Raw genomic sequence first — 17,155 nt, 5'->3', positions numbered from 1 at the left:
ATGGAGGAGGACAGTTACACACGAAGCTTTTGGCAGCTTTGGTCATGAGTTCTTGCTGTGTGGAGGAACTGGCTTGGAAGAGGAGGGCGGTAAGAAGTGGGAGATACTGACTTCAGGGGGGCCTGAAACCTTGGAGATACATTGTACTCCTAAATGCTTTAAAGGAGATTGATGTGGAGGTGGGTGGGCGGGTGGTACAGGGTGATGCAGATGACTCAGAGGTTAACAGCACTGGCTGCTCTTGCAGAGAACCTGAGTCTGAGAGCCCAGCACCCACACGGTGGCTCACAGCTATCTGTACTCCATTTTCCTCCAGGGATCCAAACTTCTCTTCTGATCTCTAAGAGCACCAGGCATGCAAGAGGTACACATATATACATGTAGGCAAAATACCCATCCATGTGAGGGAAGAGGAGATGGAGATACTGGTGGATTGGTGAGATGGTTTTCCTCACTGCCAAGCTTGGTGATTGACATCAGTCCCTTGATCCTACATGATGGTAGGAGAAAACCAACTCTCCAAAGTTGTTTTCTGACTCATAAAAGCATGGCACGGCACACATGCACCTTCTCCACCCCCAAAACATAAGTGTAAATAAATAAGACTGATGACAGGTGTCCAAACCCTCTTTAGGCAGAGCGTGATGTGAACCCAGAAATTTGATGAGATTAAGATATACAGGCCAAGCCATGTGTACTATTTCCTCCCACACCCATCCTGAAGTGAGGGCTGAAGAAAGATAGAAAGAAAGAAAGGAAGAATCATTTTAAGCAGTGGCTCTCAACCTTCCTAACACTTTGATGCTTCAATATAGTGGTTCCTCATGTTATGGTGACCCCCCGAACCATAAAATTATTTTTAGTTACTACTTCATAACGCTAATTTTTCTACCATTATGAATCATAATGTAGATCTCTATGTTTTCCGACCGTCTTAGGAGACTTCTGTGAAAGGGTCGATTGACCCTCAAAGGGCCCCCCCCCCACGGTTTTTTGAGACAGGGTTTCTCTGTGTAGCTTTGGAGCCTGTCCTGGAACTCTCTGTAGACCAGACTGGCCTCAAACTTACAGAGATCCACCTACCTCTGGTCCACCTATCTCTGCCTCCTGAGCACTGAAATTAAAGGTGTGCACCACCAACCCCTAACTCCTCTTCCTCTTTTTTAATTAAAAAAATTTTTTAACACAGGGTCTCACTATGATCACCTGCAGTTTTTACTTAACCCACTTGAAAGTTTTTGTTTTGTTTGGGGCTTATATCATACACTTCTAGACCTTTCCCTCTCCCAAGCCCTCAAGCAGGACTAGAGAACTTGGGCTCTCGGGTAAACTCCTGCTGTTTTGATGAGCTTCTCAATGCAGAGCGGACATTGTGTGTTCTAACCCGCTGGGTTCGTGAAGCATCTTCTTGCCAACCTGAGGACAGTTCGAGCAAAATCATACACATACGGATAATGTCTGTTTCTTTACCGGCACAGAGTAATGATTCCCTTTACAGAAAAAAACAACAATATAGCTTGTCGTAGGATCTACATCATTTTTTTTCATTCATTCCAGTAAGGATAGCTTTTTTTTTTTTTTTGAGGCAGAAGTAGGAAGGATTCCACTAAGAAATTGATGTTTGTTTGCTTGTTTGTTTTTCTTATTGAAATGGCTTAAATTTGCAAAGAGTTTGATTAAAAGATTCTGTATCTTTAGGCTTTAAGTAAGTATCGGGAGATGGACTTAGCAAGAAAGGCCATTAGCAAGCCTTGCTCAGTAGCTGAAGGAAGGAGAGACCAGCGTAGAGGGCACAGAGGCGCGGGAGAGTGTCAGGATCCCACATGTACTGGGGGCCTGATCTCTGGACTTCCAGGCCGCTCAGCCCCACTAGGGCTTCTGTGAGGGTCAGTTCCTCCTCCCCGAGGGAGGAGAGCAGGTCAGGCCTTAGGGGGAAAACACCCTCTTTATCTTGCAGGAAGTTCTGTTCCATGGTGCTTTCAACCTGCAAGGGATCAAAGTGACATGAAAAGGAGGAACCAGAACCCCTCCCCCGAAGGCAGGCTGATTACCCTAAACATCTAGGGCTCCTAGAATAAGGCAGGGACCCCTGTGAGTTGGCTTGTTCCCTCTGGTTCTAGCTGCCCCCTCCCTGGCATCTGTTGCTATTTCTCACCAGCTTCAGTTGCACTGGGAGGAGCTTTTTCTCCAAGGATTTTACTAGAAGCTTCTGTTGGGCTTCACTTAGCACTGGAGGGAAAAACAGAGGAAGAAAAATGTGTTGTTGGTACAGAGGGAACCACAGACTCCAAATAGTGAAGTTACAGAATTCCTGCACCCTCTAATCAATGAATCCATCCATCTACCTGCCCATCTGTTCATTTGTCAGTCCATCCATCCATCCATTCACCCATCCATTCATCCATCCATTCACCCATCCATCCATCCACCCACCCATCTACCCATCCATTCACCCATCCATCCATCCATCCATTCACCCATCCATCCATCCATCCACCCATCCATTCACCCACCCACCCACCCATCCATCCATCCATCCATCCATCCATCCATCCATCCATCCATCCATCCATCCACCCACAGTTGAACGCCTGCTCTGTAACACACACCTTTGCTGGTCATTAAATAAAAAGTTGTGATCCTTGACATACACTTTTAATCTAAGCATCTGGGAGGCAGGGGTATACGGATCTCTGCAAGTCTGAGGCCAGATTGTTCTATGTAGTGAGTTCCAGACCAGCCAGGGCTGTATAGTGAGATTTTCTTTAAAAACAAACAAACAAACAAAAAAAAACACAGCAAATCCAAATTCTAATCTTTCACTGCAGTTTTGTGGAGAAGACAAAAAGCCGTGGTTTTTGTTTGTTTTTGAGGCAGGATCTGTAATGCAAGGTGGCCTCAGACCCGCAGTGATCCTCCTGCCTCAGCCACCTGAGTCGTGGGATGGTAGGCATGAGCCACCACAGTGGTGACAACCCAGGGTGTTAAGGGCGTCATAGTTGAGAGGTTTCCTTTGGGTTTGGCATTTGACAGAAAGTTTCTTTTTTCCCACCTCCACTTTATTTATTTATTGATAACAGTGTAGCTCTGACCGACATGGAACTCACTGTGTAGATCAGTTTGGCCTTGAACTCAGAGATCCACCTGCCTCCGTCTCCCACGTACTGGAATTAAAGGTGTGCACCACCATGTCTGGCTTCCCCCCCACATTGTGTGTGTGTGTGTGTGTGTGTGTGTGCTCGAATGCCCATGTGCATGAATGCATTCACGCACACTCATTTGCATGCCATGATGTGTGTGTGGAGAGCAGAGGACAGATGCAGGAATTGCATTCAGGTTGTCAGGCTTGGCAGCAGGAGCCCTTACTGAGCCAGTCATATGATTGGTTACTCTCTGAAGTTAAAGCTAACAAGCAGGCAGCAATATGGGAGTGATGAACTTAGCTCCATGCGGAAGGTTTCAATGTGTAGTTAAATAAATAAATAAATAAATAACCGTCTGAATCCCTAGGAATGAAACCAATGGTGGTGATTATTTTTTCTCCCTCCAGTACCAGGATCTGAACTCAGGGCCCCTTAGCATTGTGTATGCTAAGCAAGTGCCGTCATGCTGAACTACAAACCCAGCTGGAACCAAATTTTTAAAAACGTATGCATAAACTACTGCAGTATAAACCATCTGGCATCCACTCAATCATTCATTTGGGAAGCCATTCACACGATTTATTCTTTTTTTTTTTTTTTTTTTTTGGTTTTTCGAGACAGGGTTTCTCTGTGGCTTTGGAGCCTGTCTGGAACTCACTCTGTACTCTGTAGACCAGGCTGGTCTGGAACTCACAGAGATCTGGCTGCCTCTGCCTCCCAAGTGCTGGGACCAAAGGCGTGCGCCACCACCGCCCGGCCACACGATTTCTTCTTATAACGGAGAAAACTGCCTAACTCATGTCTCACCCACCTGTTAGAGCCCCAAGGAAATAGAGGACTGCGCCCATGGCATCCTTTGACAGCAGGACATCTTTGGGGAGTGCTTCCAGGGTCACTTCATGTCCCTTGTCTAGAGCCCCTTCAAGCTGTGAGGAAAAATGGATGACTAACTTCTCAGGTCAACGTCTAACCCAGCACCCGGCATGGCACATAACAGTCTCGGGATTCAGGCTGACTCTCTCCCACTTCCTATTTCTTTTTTGTGTAGTCAGGTTCTTGGTCCCCGAGTTTTGAGCGCTGGAAGGTTCAAGTTGTTATCCAGCAGAGGGCGCCATGGCCTGTTGCTAACCTCTAACCATTGAAGGGCGCACACGACTTCCAAGAACTCTACCGACGCTCTTTCCAGGGGGCCTGGGTACACTTAACCAGCCTTGGAAAAGTATCTGCTATGGATTCCATAACCTCCGGCCTCTCTGCCATTGTCAGTTCCCCGTCCCCACCCGCAATGGTCCGCCACCACCCAGACACTCCTGTGTCCCCAGTGGGACCTCACCGTCTGTTCCAGGTCTTGGAGCTCCTTTTTCTTTCCTAGGAGATTGCTGACGGAGCTGAGCAGGGAGTTCTGCCCCACTTGACTCAACTTCTCCACTTCTCGAGTCTCTCTCTGAACCTCTTCTTTTAATGTCTTGAAGTCTTCGTGCATCTCCCCTAGGGGCACAGTCGATGCTGCAGACAGCCCTTCACCTGGCCCCTCCCACCCCGTTCGTGCTCTCTGTAGGCTCTGTCACACCTTCCTCAGGACCCAGTGCCCTGCTTCCGGCTTGAATATGGCGTTTCCTCTTTACCAAGGTGTGTTATGAAGTTATGCTAAAGCCTCTGCATGAAGCATGCAGTCAACTAACAGGACAGCTAACCACACCTCCCTGCCCTCCCCCCCACCCCCCACTCCCCCTCCCCCCAGCTTCATCCCTCATCAGGGCACAGTTGACTTCTGTTTTCAACCCCTCCAGCCAAGCATTTAGGGGAAACCTATTCCCCCTTCTCTTAAGTTGGTGGAGACGATACCTTTGACTACTTAGTGACAGGTCGGCTGGGACTGCTTCAGAGAGCAGAGAGGGTCCGTATCCAGGGCAGGCAGTGAGCTGCACCCTGACATCCTAAAACCTCACCCAGTCTGTGTTAGAGAGCGGCTTCCTGGGAGTGGCTCTCTCTCATCCCAGGACCTGGCTTTTTTCCTCTTCCTTCCACCCTAATGCTTCTCTCCCTACCTGTGTAGCCAAGTCTTGAAAGCTTTCCCCAAACTCCTTACCAACATCAGATGCCTGGATAACTGAGAAAATAAGAAGTAAACAGACAGATAAGAGCACAGTCCTTCATAATGGCAGCCATCCCTAGGCAACTAGGCTCTGGAGATGATGAGAAAGCACCGCCCCTTGGAGCTTCCAGCCATCTTCAGAATCTCCTTGCTCCATGCCTGGGTGGCCGTCATGGAGCAGAAGAACTGATACAATGTGAAACAGCACTCAGACAGGATGGAGTCACCCAGCAACTGAGTGACTCAGCAAGCACCTGCTGTCCCAGTTACTGGACAGCACATACGCGTGGGACAGGTTGCAGCTACTGAGGCCCTTGACAACAAAGGTCTGAGGCAGCCAACTCCTGTACATCTTGTCCACAGTTCTACCCCTTCCACGGCTTTTTCCTAACTTCCTGTCGGAAGTTCTGCCATAGTTGAGGCACTGCTGTTTGCTGGGACCCATCCCACTATCTCCCCTGTCAGCTCCACGGAGAAGGGAGGAAGATGAGAGATTTGGACTTGAGTCAAGAAAGATGGGAAAAGATAGGGACACTTACATATGAACTTCTCTTCTCCAGGCTTTTCTGAAAACACAGAGCACATCTGTCAGAACAAACTCTTTGCTACTTTTCTCTAAAGCCACTGTCAAGACTTTGGAACACACCCTGTCTCCAAATCTCTGTTTCTGATTGTGCCTCTGGCCTCTGTTTCTTTGTCTCTTTTTTTTTTTTTTTTTTGGTTTTTCGAGACAGGGTTTCTCTGTGGCTTTGGAGGCTGTCCTGGAATTAGCTCTTGTAGACCAGGCTGGCCTCGAACTCACAGAGATCCACCTGCCTCTGCCTCCCAAGTGCTGGGATTAAAGGCGTGCGCCACCAACGCCCGGCTTCTTTGTCTCTTTAGGGCAGTATTTATATTCAATGTCTCTGTCTGAGGGCCCAAAAAATAAGAGCAGATGCTCTTGCGGGGAGGTATAGGAGCTGCTGCTGTTAGAGGGTGGGAGATTTTAGCAGATAACATCGAGGCAAACCTGTAAACAGGGCACCTACCTCCTGGAGGGAAGGTTTGCATGCTGTCATTGCAGATGTGTGGAATGTCTGTAATAGACAAGAAAAGACACCCAAGAGGTCCCACTGGCTGCCACACCCCTCCTTCTTCAGCCTCAAGCCCAAGGGTTCTGCTTAGGGCTAGATTCTACCCCTCAAATGCCCTGTCTAATTCTCTACCCCACCCTTACTACTGGGACTTGTAAGTTCTTGCCTGTGATAGCATTTTTCTCCCCTGAAAACCCAGTACTGGTGTCAGGATCTGTCTCCTCCCTGGGCCTCCTGGGGTCAGAGGCTGTGCTGGTTTGGCCTTTGTGTCACTCCCCACAGCTTCCCCAGTGCCCAGAGACACCTGAAAGTCAGAGTTCCTTCCCCTCCTTCCCTAGAGCAGCCTTTGCTGTCTCCAGCGATGGGCAATACAGTATGCTGCCTCCTCTCCCACCCCCTCACATCACTGCAAGAGAGGACCAAGATGCCCCTGCGCGGATGCAGGCAACCTTTATCTGGAGGGGGGGAACATGCTGGTCGCTGCTCACCCCACTCATCTTTGCCATTGACCATCAGCTGTCTCACTCGGAAGGCCAGGACACAGCCCTTGGGGATGGTTACAGCCTCTTTGTGGTTCACAGATCCCTAGGATTACAGAGTGAGGGTCCGTGAGTCCTCTGAGATCCCAAGTAGGCGACGTTGAGAGCAGGGGCAGCAGTGGAGCCGGGTCTGAGAGCCTTGAGGAGACCAGCGGTTGGAAAGCCTCCAGCTGGACCTCCAGCTGTCTTCCTCTGTGGTCTGGACTTGAAGCCTTCCCACTTGTTTCTAGTGCTCGCCCTCCACCACGCTGCGTCTGCTGCTGGTCTGGACAGGAGAAGGGCACTGGGCAGACCTGCTCCATCACCTGCCTGTGCAGCATCCTGTCTACCCCCCAGCTTCCTTCTGCCCCGGTTCCTGCCTCCTCTACACCAACTGCCCCATCCTTAGCTCATTCAGGACGTCTTCCATGACTAACTCCTGCCCTGGCTCCCAATCCCAGACCATCGCTCACGAATACACTCACTCGATGTTTATATAGATAGAAGCGATACTCTTACTTCTACTGAGTTTTCCAAGCCTACATCCTCCGCGCTTTAACTGTGTGTCCCATCTATAAGTAAGGACTTTTTCTGAAAGCAAGAAGCTGCCCACACCTGGGGGGGTGGAGTCCCACCAGGTAGCCCAGACTGACCTAGAACCTGTGACCCTTCTGGCCTCTGCCCTCAGAGTGCTGGGATTACTAGTACCACCAAACCAAGCCAGAGCTCTGCTCTTCAGCTTTGGGCTGGGGGGAAGGGGGATGAGGACACGCTCCGAAGCACTTGGTCTGCTCCACATTGTCTGTGGTATATGGAACAGGGACCTTAGTGCTTGGTACCACTAAACAGAGCAGGGGGTGTGTGGCCAACTTGGCTTTGGATATTTTTTTTCAGGTCCTCTGTCCTGAGTAGGCACCGTTCAGGCACAGTTAATGGAGCCCCCCCCTCCCGTGTGTGTGTGTGTGTGTGTGTGTGTGTGTGTGTGTGTGTGTGTGTGTGTGTAGCAAACCTGCAGTCCCAGCGGGGCAAAGAACGGGAGGGAGAAGCAGCCCTCTGCCTTGCCAGCTCTCTCCAGAGTGACCTCCTGCACGGTTTCCACCACCTCCATCACCACGTACAGATTCTCCCCGAGATCCCGCATCTCCTTCAGGAACGGGTGATCTGCTGCCAGTTTCCTGAGGCAGGAGAAGCATAGGGACATCACTCAGCATCTCCTCACCAGGGCCTGTGTCGGTGCTTTATGTTTGTATTATTTTATTTTTCAGACGGGGTCTCACTATACAGCCTTGGCTGGTCCAGAGCTCTCTCTATGGAATGTAGACCAGGCTGGCCTTGAACTCACAGATATTTACCTGCCTTTGACTGGGACTAAAGGCATGTGTCACTGTGCCCCGCAGTGTCTACTTTTTAATCTGTCAATCATAGCATCTAGACAGTAGGGTGCCAGGGAAGAATGAGGGCTCAGATTAGACCACAGTGCAAACTCAGACCTCGGGCTTCCTGGCAGGGCAGCTGCTTTGAGCCTGTGTTGCCTCATCTATAAAACAGACATGACGCCAACTACCTCCCAAGGTGCAAGATAAACTGGGCAAACAGCCGGAGGCTCAGCACCTGGCCTGGCGTGAGGCCTCATGGCCACTTCCTCCTCTCCTCCTACTGCCCAGGAGCAGGTTCCCCTTTTGGCTCTGTTCCTGTGTCTGCTTTTGTATGTTTTGGTTGTGTGTGTGTGTGTGTATGTGTACATGTTGGGGGGGGGCAGAAGAAAGCATCAGATCCCATGGCGCTGGAGTCACAGGTACTTGTGAGCTGCCCAGTGTGAGTCCTTAGAACTGAACTTGGGTCCTCTGCAAAAGCAGCAAGTGCTCTTAGCCGCTGAGCCATCTCTGCAGTCCCGAGATTCTGTTGTATGCCTCCTCTCTCTAAGTCTTCTCCCTCTTCCTCGTCTCCCCATCGGACGCCTGCCATCTTGACCTGTGTCTTGCTGAATGCTACATGTCCATCTTTATCCTGACCCCTCTCTGAGCTTCCAGCCCCTTTCCCAGCTACCCCTTGACCATTGTCAGCTGGAACTCGAGCTGAGCCACAGAAGAAGTTGGCAACTGTCCCTGCAGAACTGCCTCTCTCCTGTCTTCCTGGTTGTCACCTGTTTATCACCGATAATGTCTTGTAATGCCACAACCTAAGACAAGACTCAGAGTCATCTTTAACAAAACTGTCACCATCGCTGTGCACCTAGCTGCTGAGTTTAATCCATTCCATCGGGCTGGAGAGATGGCTCAGAGGTTAAGAGCACTCGTTGCTCTTCCAGAGGTCCTGAGTTCAATTCCCAGCAACCATATAGTGGCTCACAACCATCTGTAATGAGACCTGGTGACCTCTTCTGACCTGCAGGCACACATGCAGGCAGAACACTGTATACATAATAAATAAATAAATCTTTATAAAAAAATCCATTCCATTGTCCTTTGCAGTAACCAACCCTTGCACCCATTCCTCCCTAAAACATTCCGGCCACACTGCTGAGCTCGTGTCCTCAGCGTATACCTCTGATGGACAGCGGGACAGTGTCTTTCCTGAGGTTTCTGCTCCTATCTAATGCACTTCTCCCATCTTGTCAGGTTGGTCATGAGATACAGGGTCTCCCTGGTGTCTACTTGTTGGGCTCCTTGACCTAGGTTCTGGCTCCTACCTGCTCTAGGTCTACCCTACAACTTTCTCTCGTTTGCATCTGTTATTCCGTGGCCCCTGTTGGTTTTGAGATATCTCACCTGCACGCCTTTGCAACACCCTTCTTTCTCTGCATTTATGCTCATCATTCAAAGCCTAAACCCACGACCACCACTTGGTGAGGACTGGCCTTACTTCCCCAGTCAGGAGCCCCTCTCCCCACAGTAGGTCTAACTGAGTGCTTCCCATGCACTTACCAACTCTTGTATTGGGTAATTGCTCTCGTTTTGTTTTTGTTTTTGTTTTTAGAGACAGGGTTTCTCTATGTAGCCCTGACTATCCTGGAGCTCACTCTGTAGACCAGACTGGCCTTGAACTCAGAGATTCGCCTGCCTCTGCCCCCGAGTGCTGGGATTAAAAGTGGTAATTACCCACCACTCCCGGGCTGGATAATCACACAGTAGTTTTCACCCTTCTACACTATAAGGTTCTTGGGCATAGGCATTCTAGGTACACCAGCACATAATAGGATGTTTTACTCTAAGTGAGAACGCTGCAGATGTTTACTGGGTGACTTGTCAAACATCTAAGTCTTTCCTTCTGGCCCCTCCAGGCCTCAGCTGCTTCTTTCAACCACTACTTAATTATTTAAAAGCCAGGTCCCCGGTCAAGCTAGACACGTGCCAGAGCCTTGTATGAACATCCTTTCTGCCATACCCCTGTCTGCTGGGGCAGCGTTCCCTAGGTGTGTGGATGGAGCCGGTCTAAAGCTTGCTTTATGGGAGAGAGCTCAGGACAGTCTCCATAAGAAACAGTTACTACTGACCACTGCCTTTTCCACTACGTTTCACAATCTTAGGGTTGAAGGAACCTTAGAAACTATCACCCATTCCCATCATTCTATAGCAAAAACAAAACAAAACAAAACAAAAAAAAAACAACCCCCCAAAAACCCCAAAATGAAAAAACCCAAACAAGTTAATTGGGGAAGTGACTTTTCTAAGGTCTCTCTCTCTCTCTCTCTCTCCCTCTCTCTCCCTCTCTCCCTCTCTCCCTCTCTCTCTCTTACTTCTCTCTCTCTCTCTCTCGCCCTCTCTCTCCCTCTCTCCCTCCCTCTCTCTCTCTCTCTCTCTCTCTCTCTCTTACTTCTCTCTCTCCCTCTCTCCCTCTCTCCCTCTCTCTCCCTCTCTCCCTCTCTCCCTCTCTCTCTCTCTCTCTCTCTCTCTCCCTCTCTCTCCCTCTCTCCCTCTCTCCCTCTCTCTCCCTCTCTCTCTCTCTCACACACACACAGATGACACGGGAGGTGACTGGGGGACGTGAAGAATGTCTAGGAAACGACTTGGTTGCACCCACAGTTGCACAGGATCCCCACGCACCTGCTACACCTCACCATTGAGCTACACCCCCACCTCCCATGAGAACCGTCCTCAGTGTGGAGACCACACCGGGAAAGGTCAGGGCGAGGGTTTACCCTCCACTTGTGGTCCAGAGCATCTTCTATGCACTGCCCAACCCCCTGCCATCACCCCGTCAGCCCCACCCTCTCTCACCTCTCCTTGTGCAAGCTCTCCAGAGCCTTGGGAGCCACACTGAGTGTCTGGACCTCCAGTGTGCTGCTCCGTGACAGGCCTGCGGTCCCCTTCACCTTCACTGTCTTTGGCACATCCACGTCTCCCTCGACTCGGGCATCCAGCATGTTCTTAAAGCTAAAGTTCCCACTATCTGTAGGATCTGCAGGAGGGAAATAGACAGGAGCTGAGCTGAGACGCATCCATCCCCAGTGAGAACTTTGGCCTCGGTGACACCTCAGGCAAGAGAGGCCTTCAGAGTCTTCCTCGTGGTCCAGGCGGCTGGCCCTAGTCGTTCGGGAACCCTTAGAGCCCAGGTCTATGGAGAGGCTGACCTGAGGGAGAGCTGCCGGGCTCCAGCACATCCAGGAGTGTGTAGTCGGTGCGCACATAGCGGGCCCCCCAGAAGAGCGTGCTCTTCCTCTTCCTCAGCACCAGGCAGAAGGGATGGAAACGTTTGAAGTCGATGAGGCTGTCTAGGGGTGTCAGATCCCCTGGAGGGTTCAGCTGTCTAGCCAGGGCCCGAGTGACATTCTCAAACATTGTCATTGTCTCTGTGGACAAACGGATGCAGAATGTCAAGATGGCTGCCGAGGCTACCCAGACTCAGGAGGGACTTTGTAAAGAGGGGTCACTGTAGGTCACCAGGCCTCACTCCTAGGGCTGGGGGAGACCTTAGAGAGGCCTGGGTTTCTGAATGTTGGACCTGGAAGGAACTCAAGGAATCCTTTTTTGGTGATGAAGGATCCTGGACTCCAGAATTCACACGGCTGTCGAGAGATGAAAGAACTCCCCTTTGTCAAGGACTCTTTTCTTATTACATGCTCATTTCTTCAGTCACAGAGCCCAGTTGGCATGTCAGCCTCGCTTCCTCTCACCCTAGGGGGACAGCTGTATCCAGGACCTGGGGACACTAGAGGGAGGGAGCAACCCCCTCTGGGGCCAATGGCCTGTGCAGTCAGAGCTGGCACCTTCCCAGTTGCCTTTTCCTTGGCCAGGTTACATTTGCTCCCTCACACCTGCCTTCTAGCAACTCGGCTGCAATTGGACAGCTTCCCCAGGCTCTGTCTCAGCCGCTCCTTTCCCCTTGTTATTTCTGCTTACAGTGTGTCCCTTTTCCAGTGAGGAAGAATTCCTACTCATCCTGGAAGACTCAGTCCAGGTCAGCCGTCCAGCCCTTTACTCCTTCGGGCGGGTTGGTGACTCTGCCTGTATTCCCAAGGCACCTTGTAGATCCACTTCCGAAACTCCTGCTAATTCATCTTGTCACCATCTGTTCACCTGCCCATCTCGCCTACTGAGGTTTCCCAGAGGGGCAGGAAGTGGGGCTTAGTCACCTCTGCAGCATCAGCACCAGGGAAGAGTGAGTATGACCCTGGGAGACAAGCTGGGGTGAGGTCCAAGGACCTGAAGTTCACCATCTCAGGTCTCGTCTTTGAAGTCCAGGTTCGTCACCTGGGCAACCAGCAGACACATCCAGGTCATCCCGATGGGTGGATGTGGACCTATCAGCTATCTCCATGGGCCTCCCTCCCCTTCCCTCCCCACCCCTTCCTCCCCCTCTTTCCCTCCTTCCCCCTTCCTCCCTCTGTTCTCTCTCTGAGATAGTTTCTCTGTGTAGCCCTGGCTCTCCTGGAACTCTCTGTAGACCAGGTTGACCTCAAAATCACAGCTATCTGCCTGCCTCTGCCTCCCAAGTGCTAGGATCAAAGGTGTGTGCCTCCAGAACCTGACTGGACCTCACCTATTTGTGGTACTTGACGGAGGTAGGGAGGCAGGAGGTACAGACACAGATGTGTGGGGCCATCCTGCCGTCTCCAATGTGCTTTTCAGCCCTCATTCCCAGAAGGCCTTGGATGACACAGGATAACCTCCAGGGACCAAATGAGCAGCCCTCGGCCATGCTGTCCACCAGAGAAGCATTTGAAGGGCCGCCTCCCTCGCCCCTCTCTGAAGCCGACCGTATGATACCTACTTCCAGTGATATCCAGGGGGAGTTTTACAGCCACAGTAAAAGATAAGAAATCCCACACATTTTTGGTTCCAACCTTTCCCCTAGACACACAGAATGTCCCCCTGCCTCCCCTGCCGTCATTGATCTTACCAGGGAGGGAGAGATGCTGGGTCCTATCCGGCAGCTGGGTGTGGAGGGAGGGCCCAGAGCTCGCTGTGTCTGTAGGTTGACAGAATGGCTGTCCCTCACCAGGAAGGCTGCTTTATGCCTCTGTGGAGGCGGGGTGCGACTTCCTCAGACCCTGACTGTCTCAACGGCCCCACCCCTTTTTGTTCCACTTCCAGAACAGCATCAACCTGTTCCTTGTGCCCCGCCTCAGGCCCTGGGCCCTGGCCTCCTAAGAGATGAGGGGTGGATAGGGAGCTGCCAGGCAGGTGCCAGAGTAGGAGTGGATAACCAGGATCGAGAGAGGGAGGGGCAACTGCAAGTGGGCTTGTGGGTGCTTTGGCGGGGTGGGGAGTGGGGGGCACAGGAGGCAGTGGGAGTTGGTTGTGTGTGTGAATGCTCACCCGTAAGTGTGCTTGTTTGTGTGTATGGGTGAGCAGGGGTGGATCTCTGCTCTGCTGTCATCATGGTCCACCGGGAAGCAGGTGTGGTTCATCTGAGGCCTGTGGATGTGATAAACGGTAAGAAATCTGTGTTCAGGACAGCAGAGCCACTGAGGACCTATCCTGCATCTTCCTGCTGCTCCCACTGCTCTCCACTGGTGCTGACTACACAGGCACAGCTTGGCGCCAGAACACACATGTCTGAGGAGGCAGGGGTGGACTTAGGGGCTGGTAGGGATGAGGAGACAATCTCATACTCCACAAAACTTCTTAAAAACTGTCTTACTCAGCAGGGCGGTGGTGGCACACTCCTTAATCCCAGCACTCGGGAGGCAGAGGCAGGCGGATCTCTGTGAGTTCGAGACCAGCCTGGACTACAGAGTGAGTTCCAGGACAGCCTCCAAAGCCACAGAGAAACCTTGTCTCGAAAAGAAAAACAAAAAACAAACAAAACACCCCCCTTCATTACTCTCCTTCCTCAAACCCCCTTCAACAGGCGGGTGTTCTCACAGCACTCTTCCCTGTGTCACAGCACAGAAACGCTTTGCCCCGCCTCTCTGGTCCCACCCCGCATCCTTTTGCCTGCCTCCCTCCCAATCCACTCCATGCCTGCAGCCATCAGCCACTAAGACAGCTGTAGCCATTGCTTGTTGCCAGCCGCCCCTCACCCTCAGGAGAGGAAGGCTTGGGGGCTTGGGTGTGTGGGATGGCTGTCTGGTTTCTGTCATGTGAGTACACACATATGTAGACATGTGGTTATGTGTTACGCTAACCTATCCTCCCGACCCCCCAGGTTTCTGCCTCTGCCTCTGTCTCTTTGAGTCACTTCACTGTAAGGAGTCTGAACTGTCATCTATAGTCCGGGGGCCGGGCAGACGCCTGTCCCTCAATCAGCCCCGGGAAACCCAACTGGCCACTACCTGGGCCAGACATTTGCGAGGTACTTCCTAGAGTCTGCCCTCCTCCAGCGGCTGATGGCTAAGGTTTCTTGTCTCGTTCATCTCTAAAAGATCTACAAAGCAACAGCTGAGTAAAGTCACACCCGTGTCTGTTCCCCCTGAGGACCCAGAGCCCCTGTAAAGTCACACCCGTGTCTGCTCTCCCTGAGGACCCAGAGCCCCCCCCCCCTCCCCCCCGCCCTAGTCCAGTTCTTTCCTCTGGGCTCTGTCTCGCTTCTTCCATTCCCCTGCCTCTTCCTTCATGAGGTCTCTCCAGCCTGACGTCACTCTTCTGGTTCTACTCCTCCGCGTCTCCGCCTTGTTGCCCCATTCCCCAGACTGACTAATGGTATTTTCAGCACTGGGCTTAGAGGGCTCAAGGGAGGAAGGAGCAGGAGACAAAAGAATGTTCAGGTGTGTCCCAGGGCTGCTACCCTTCGCATGCAGGGTTCCCTGGCCTCTTTACATGCCTGATCTCCTCCTGGAGTTTGTTTATTTGTTATCAAAGACAGCAGGTGTGTGTGTGTGTGTGTGTGTGTGTGCACGCGCGCACTGTATGTTGTGTGCTGTGTGTGTGTGTGTGTTACGGATAGTCCTGCATGTCAAGATATGAAGGTCGGAGGACAACTTGTGGAGCCAAGTAGTTTATTCTACCTTCATGTCGAGTCCAGGAATCTCACTCGGGTCATTCAGCTTGCTTAGCAAGTGCCCTTACCTTTGGAGCCATTTCTCCACCGGCCCTGGAGCTGGAGTTACCATGGGTAACGTGAGTTCTGAGAATCAGATTCAAGTCCTCTGCAAAGAGCAGTACCCATTCCTAACCACTGGACCATCTCTCCAGATCTTGTAAGAATTCCTGAGGTCAGCCGGGCGTTGGTGGTACACACCTTTAATCCTGGCACTGGGGAGGCAGAGGCAGGCGGATCTCTGTGAGTTCAAGGCCAGCCTGGTCTACAGAGCGAGTTCCAGGACAGCCTCCAAAACAATACAGAGAAACCCTGTCTCAAAAAAAAAAACAAAAAACAAAAAAAAGAATTCTTGAGGCCAGACCAGAGATCTGTGAGAGGAAGAAGGAGAGCGAGGATAAAACAAACAAACGAACAAACAAACCCAGAAGAATTGGCTTAACCCCAAACCGGAAAGAAACTGTTGCATTCTTGGTGCTGAAGTTGGTGGAAGGTTTTGATCTTTATCTCCCTCTGGTGGTCAATTCATGTAAGTGCTAGCAGACACAACCCTGATCCTGACTATGTTGATACATAAGTATGTATGCATGTATATATGCATGCGTGTGTATATATATGTGTGTGTGTATGTATGCATGTGTGTATGCATATATGTATGTATGTATGTGTTGCTGGTAAATGGGAAAAGGAGGAAGTCCCCCAGTTGCATGCTCTTTGGGAGATTTGTCTCTTTCTGTTGCAGAGTTCTCTGTGGACAGACACAGACATAGCACAGGGCTTTATTTCCTTGCTTGTTTTTCTTTTCATTGCTGCCAACTTTTCCCTTTGGCAGGGGCCAAAGAGTAAAGAAAGAAAAGCAGACGGTTTAGAGTCATTGATCCTGTCAAGAACAGGGAAATCTGGTGTCTGCAAGTCAGGGAATGGAGGAGGTTCTGAAATGCTTTTGCAGGGATGGATGGAGCATGCTATGGGTGCTGGGTGTCTAGAGCAGCTGAGGACAGTGACTCCTCACACAACACATCCCCAGACTTTCTCAAGTCAAGGAGGTAAAGAGGATGGAGATGACGACATGATGGAAAGAGGGAAAATCTGGGGCAGGGGGAAGCTGCCCCGGGAGTGGTATGTTTATATCTCACACTGGAGGCCAAGAGTTTTGGGGTGCAGATTCTCCCCTTTCTTTTTCTTTTTTCTTTTTTTTTGGTTTTTATGAGACAGCGTTTCTCTGTATTGTTTTGGAAGCTGTCGGTCAGCCAGGCCTCGAACTCAGAGATCCGCCTGCCTCTGCCTCCCGAGTGCTGGGATTAAAGGTGTGCGGCACCACCGCCTGGCTCTCCCCTTTTCTTGCTTCTGCACCTGTACTCCTCTTCCTTTTCTCACCCCCTGCCTGTCTCCCTTCTCCACTTCCCCCAATATAAAGTGCAGGTGGCCTCAAACTCCCTACTCCCCTGCCTCAGCCACCTGAGCGCTGGGATTATGGTTGTGTGTCACCACGCTGACTTGCTGTTTTTCATCTTTTCCTTTCCTCTCCTCCTTTTCTGCCTCTTCTCTGTCGTGTTTGCATAGAGACTACCACTAGCATCAGCACCAACTCTGAGAAATTTCTTCTGTTGGTTGCCCCCCCAGGACCTCTACTCTTTCCAGTCCCCTGATGATTCAGCAGTGACAGGTATCAGGGTATCTTGCCCACCTTGTGGCTGGTGGAGATTGCTAGACCTGCCTGCTGGGACATAGCTTCCTCATTCTCAATGAAGAGTGTGGGCCCCAGGTAAGGAAAGCTTGGAACCAAAGTCCCTCCCTCCGACTCATCCCAAGGCTCCAATTTACTTTCTATAACCATAGTTACAGCAGGACAGAACATCTAGAGAGTGGATTGGATTTTGTTGGCCAGTGCCCAAAACATGGAGG

At 51.1% G+C, this 17,155-nt stretch overlaps 1 protein-coding gene across 1 annotated transcript; it reads right to left on the bottom strand.

Annotated features, from left to right (window-relative positions):
- Positions 1-1,523: 1,523 nt before the first annotated feature.
- Positions 1,524-13,299, bottom strand: Gsdma (gasdermin A). Its single transcript, XM_013117648.3, has 12 exons — positions 13,169-13,299; positions 11,400-11,618; positions 11,047-11,227; positions 7,839-8,004; positions 6,800-6,896; positions 6,267-6,314; positions 5,778-5,804; positions 5,233-5,253; positions 4,477-4,631; positions 3,955-4,069; positions 2,156-2,229; positions 1,524-1,984 (listed from the first exon to the last, which is right to left on the bottom strand). Exons 2-12 carry the CDS (start codon positions 11,611-11,613, stop codon positions 1,742-1,744), a joined length of 1,341 nt encoding a protein of 446 aa, XP_012973102.1. The 5' UTR covers positions 11,614-11,618; positions 13,169-13,299; the 3' UTR covers positions 1,524-1,741.
- Between the last annotated feature and the right edge of the window lie 3,856 nt (positions 13,300-17,155).

Source organism: Mesocricetus auratus, unplaced genomic scaffold, assembly GCF_017639785.1.
Source record: "Mesocricetus auratus isolate SY011 unplaced genomic scaffold, BCM_Maur_2.0 Super-Scaffold_100007, whole genome shotgun sequence".
NCBI lineage: Eukaryota > Metazoa > Chordata > Mammalia > Rodentia > Cricetidae > Mesocricetus > Mesocricetus auratus.
This window is presented reverse-complemented; position numbering and strand designations above follow the sequence as displayed.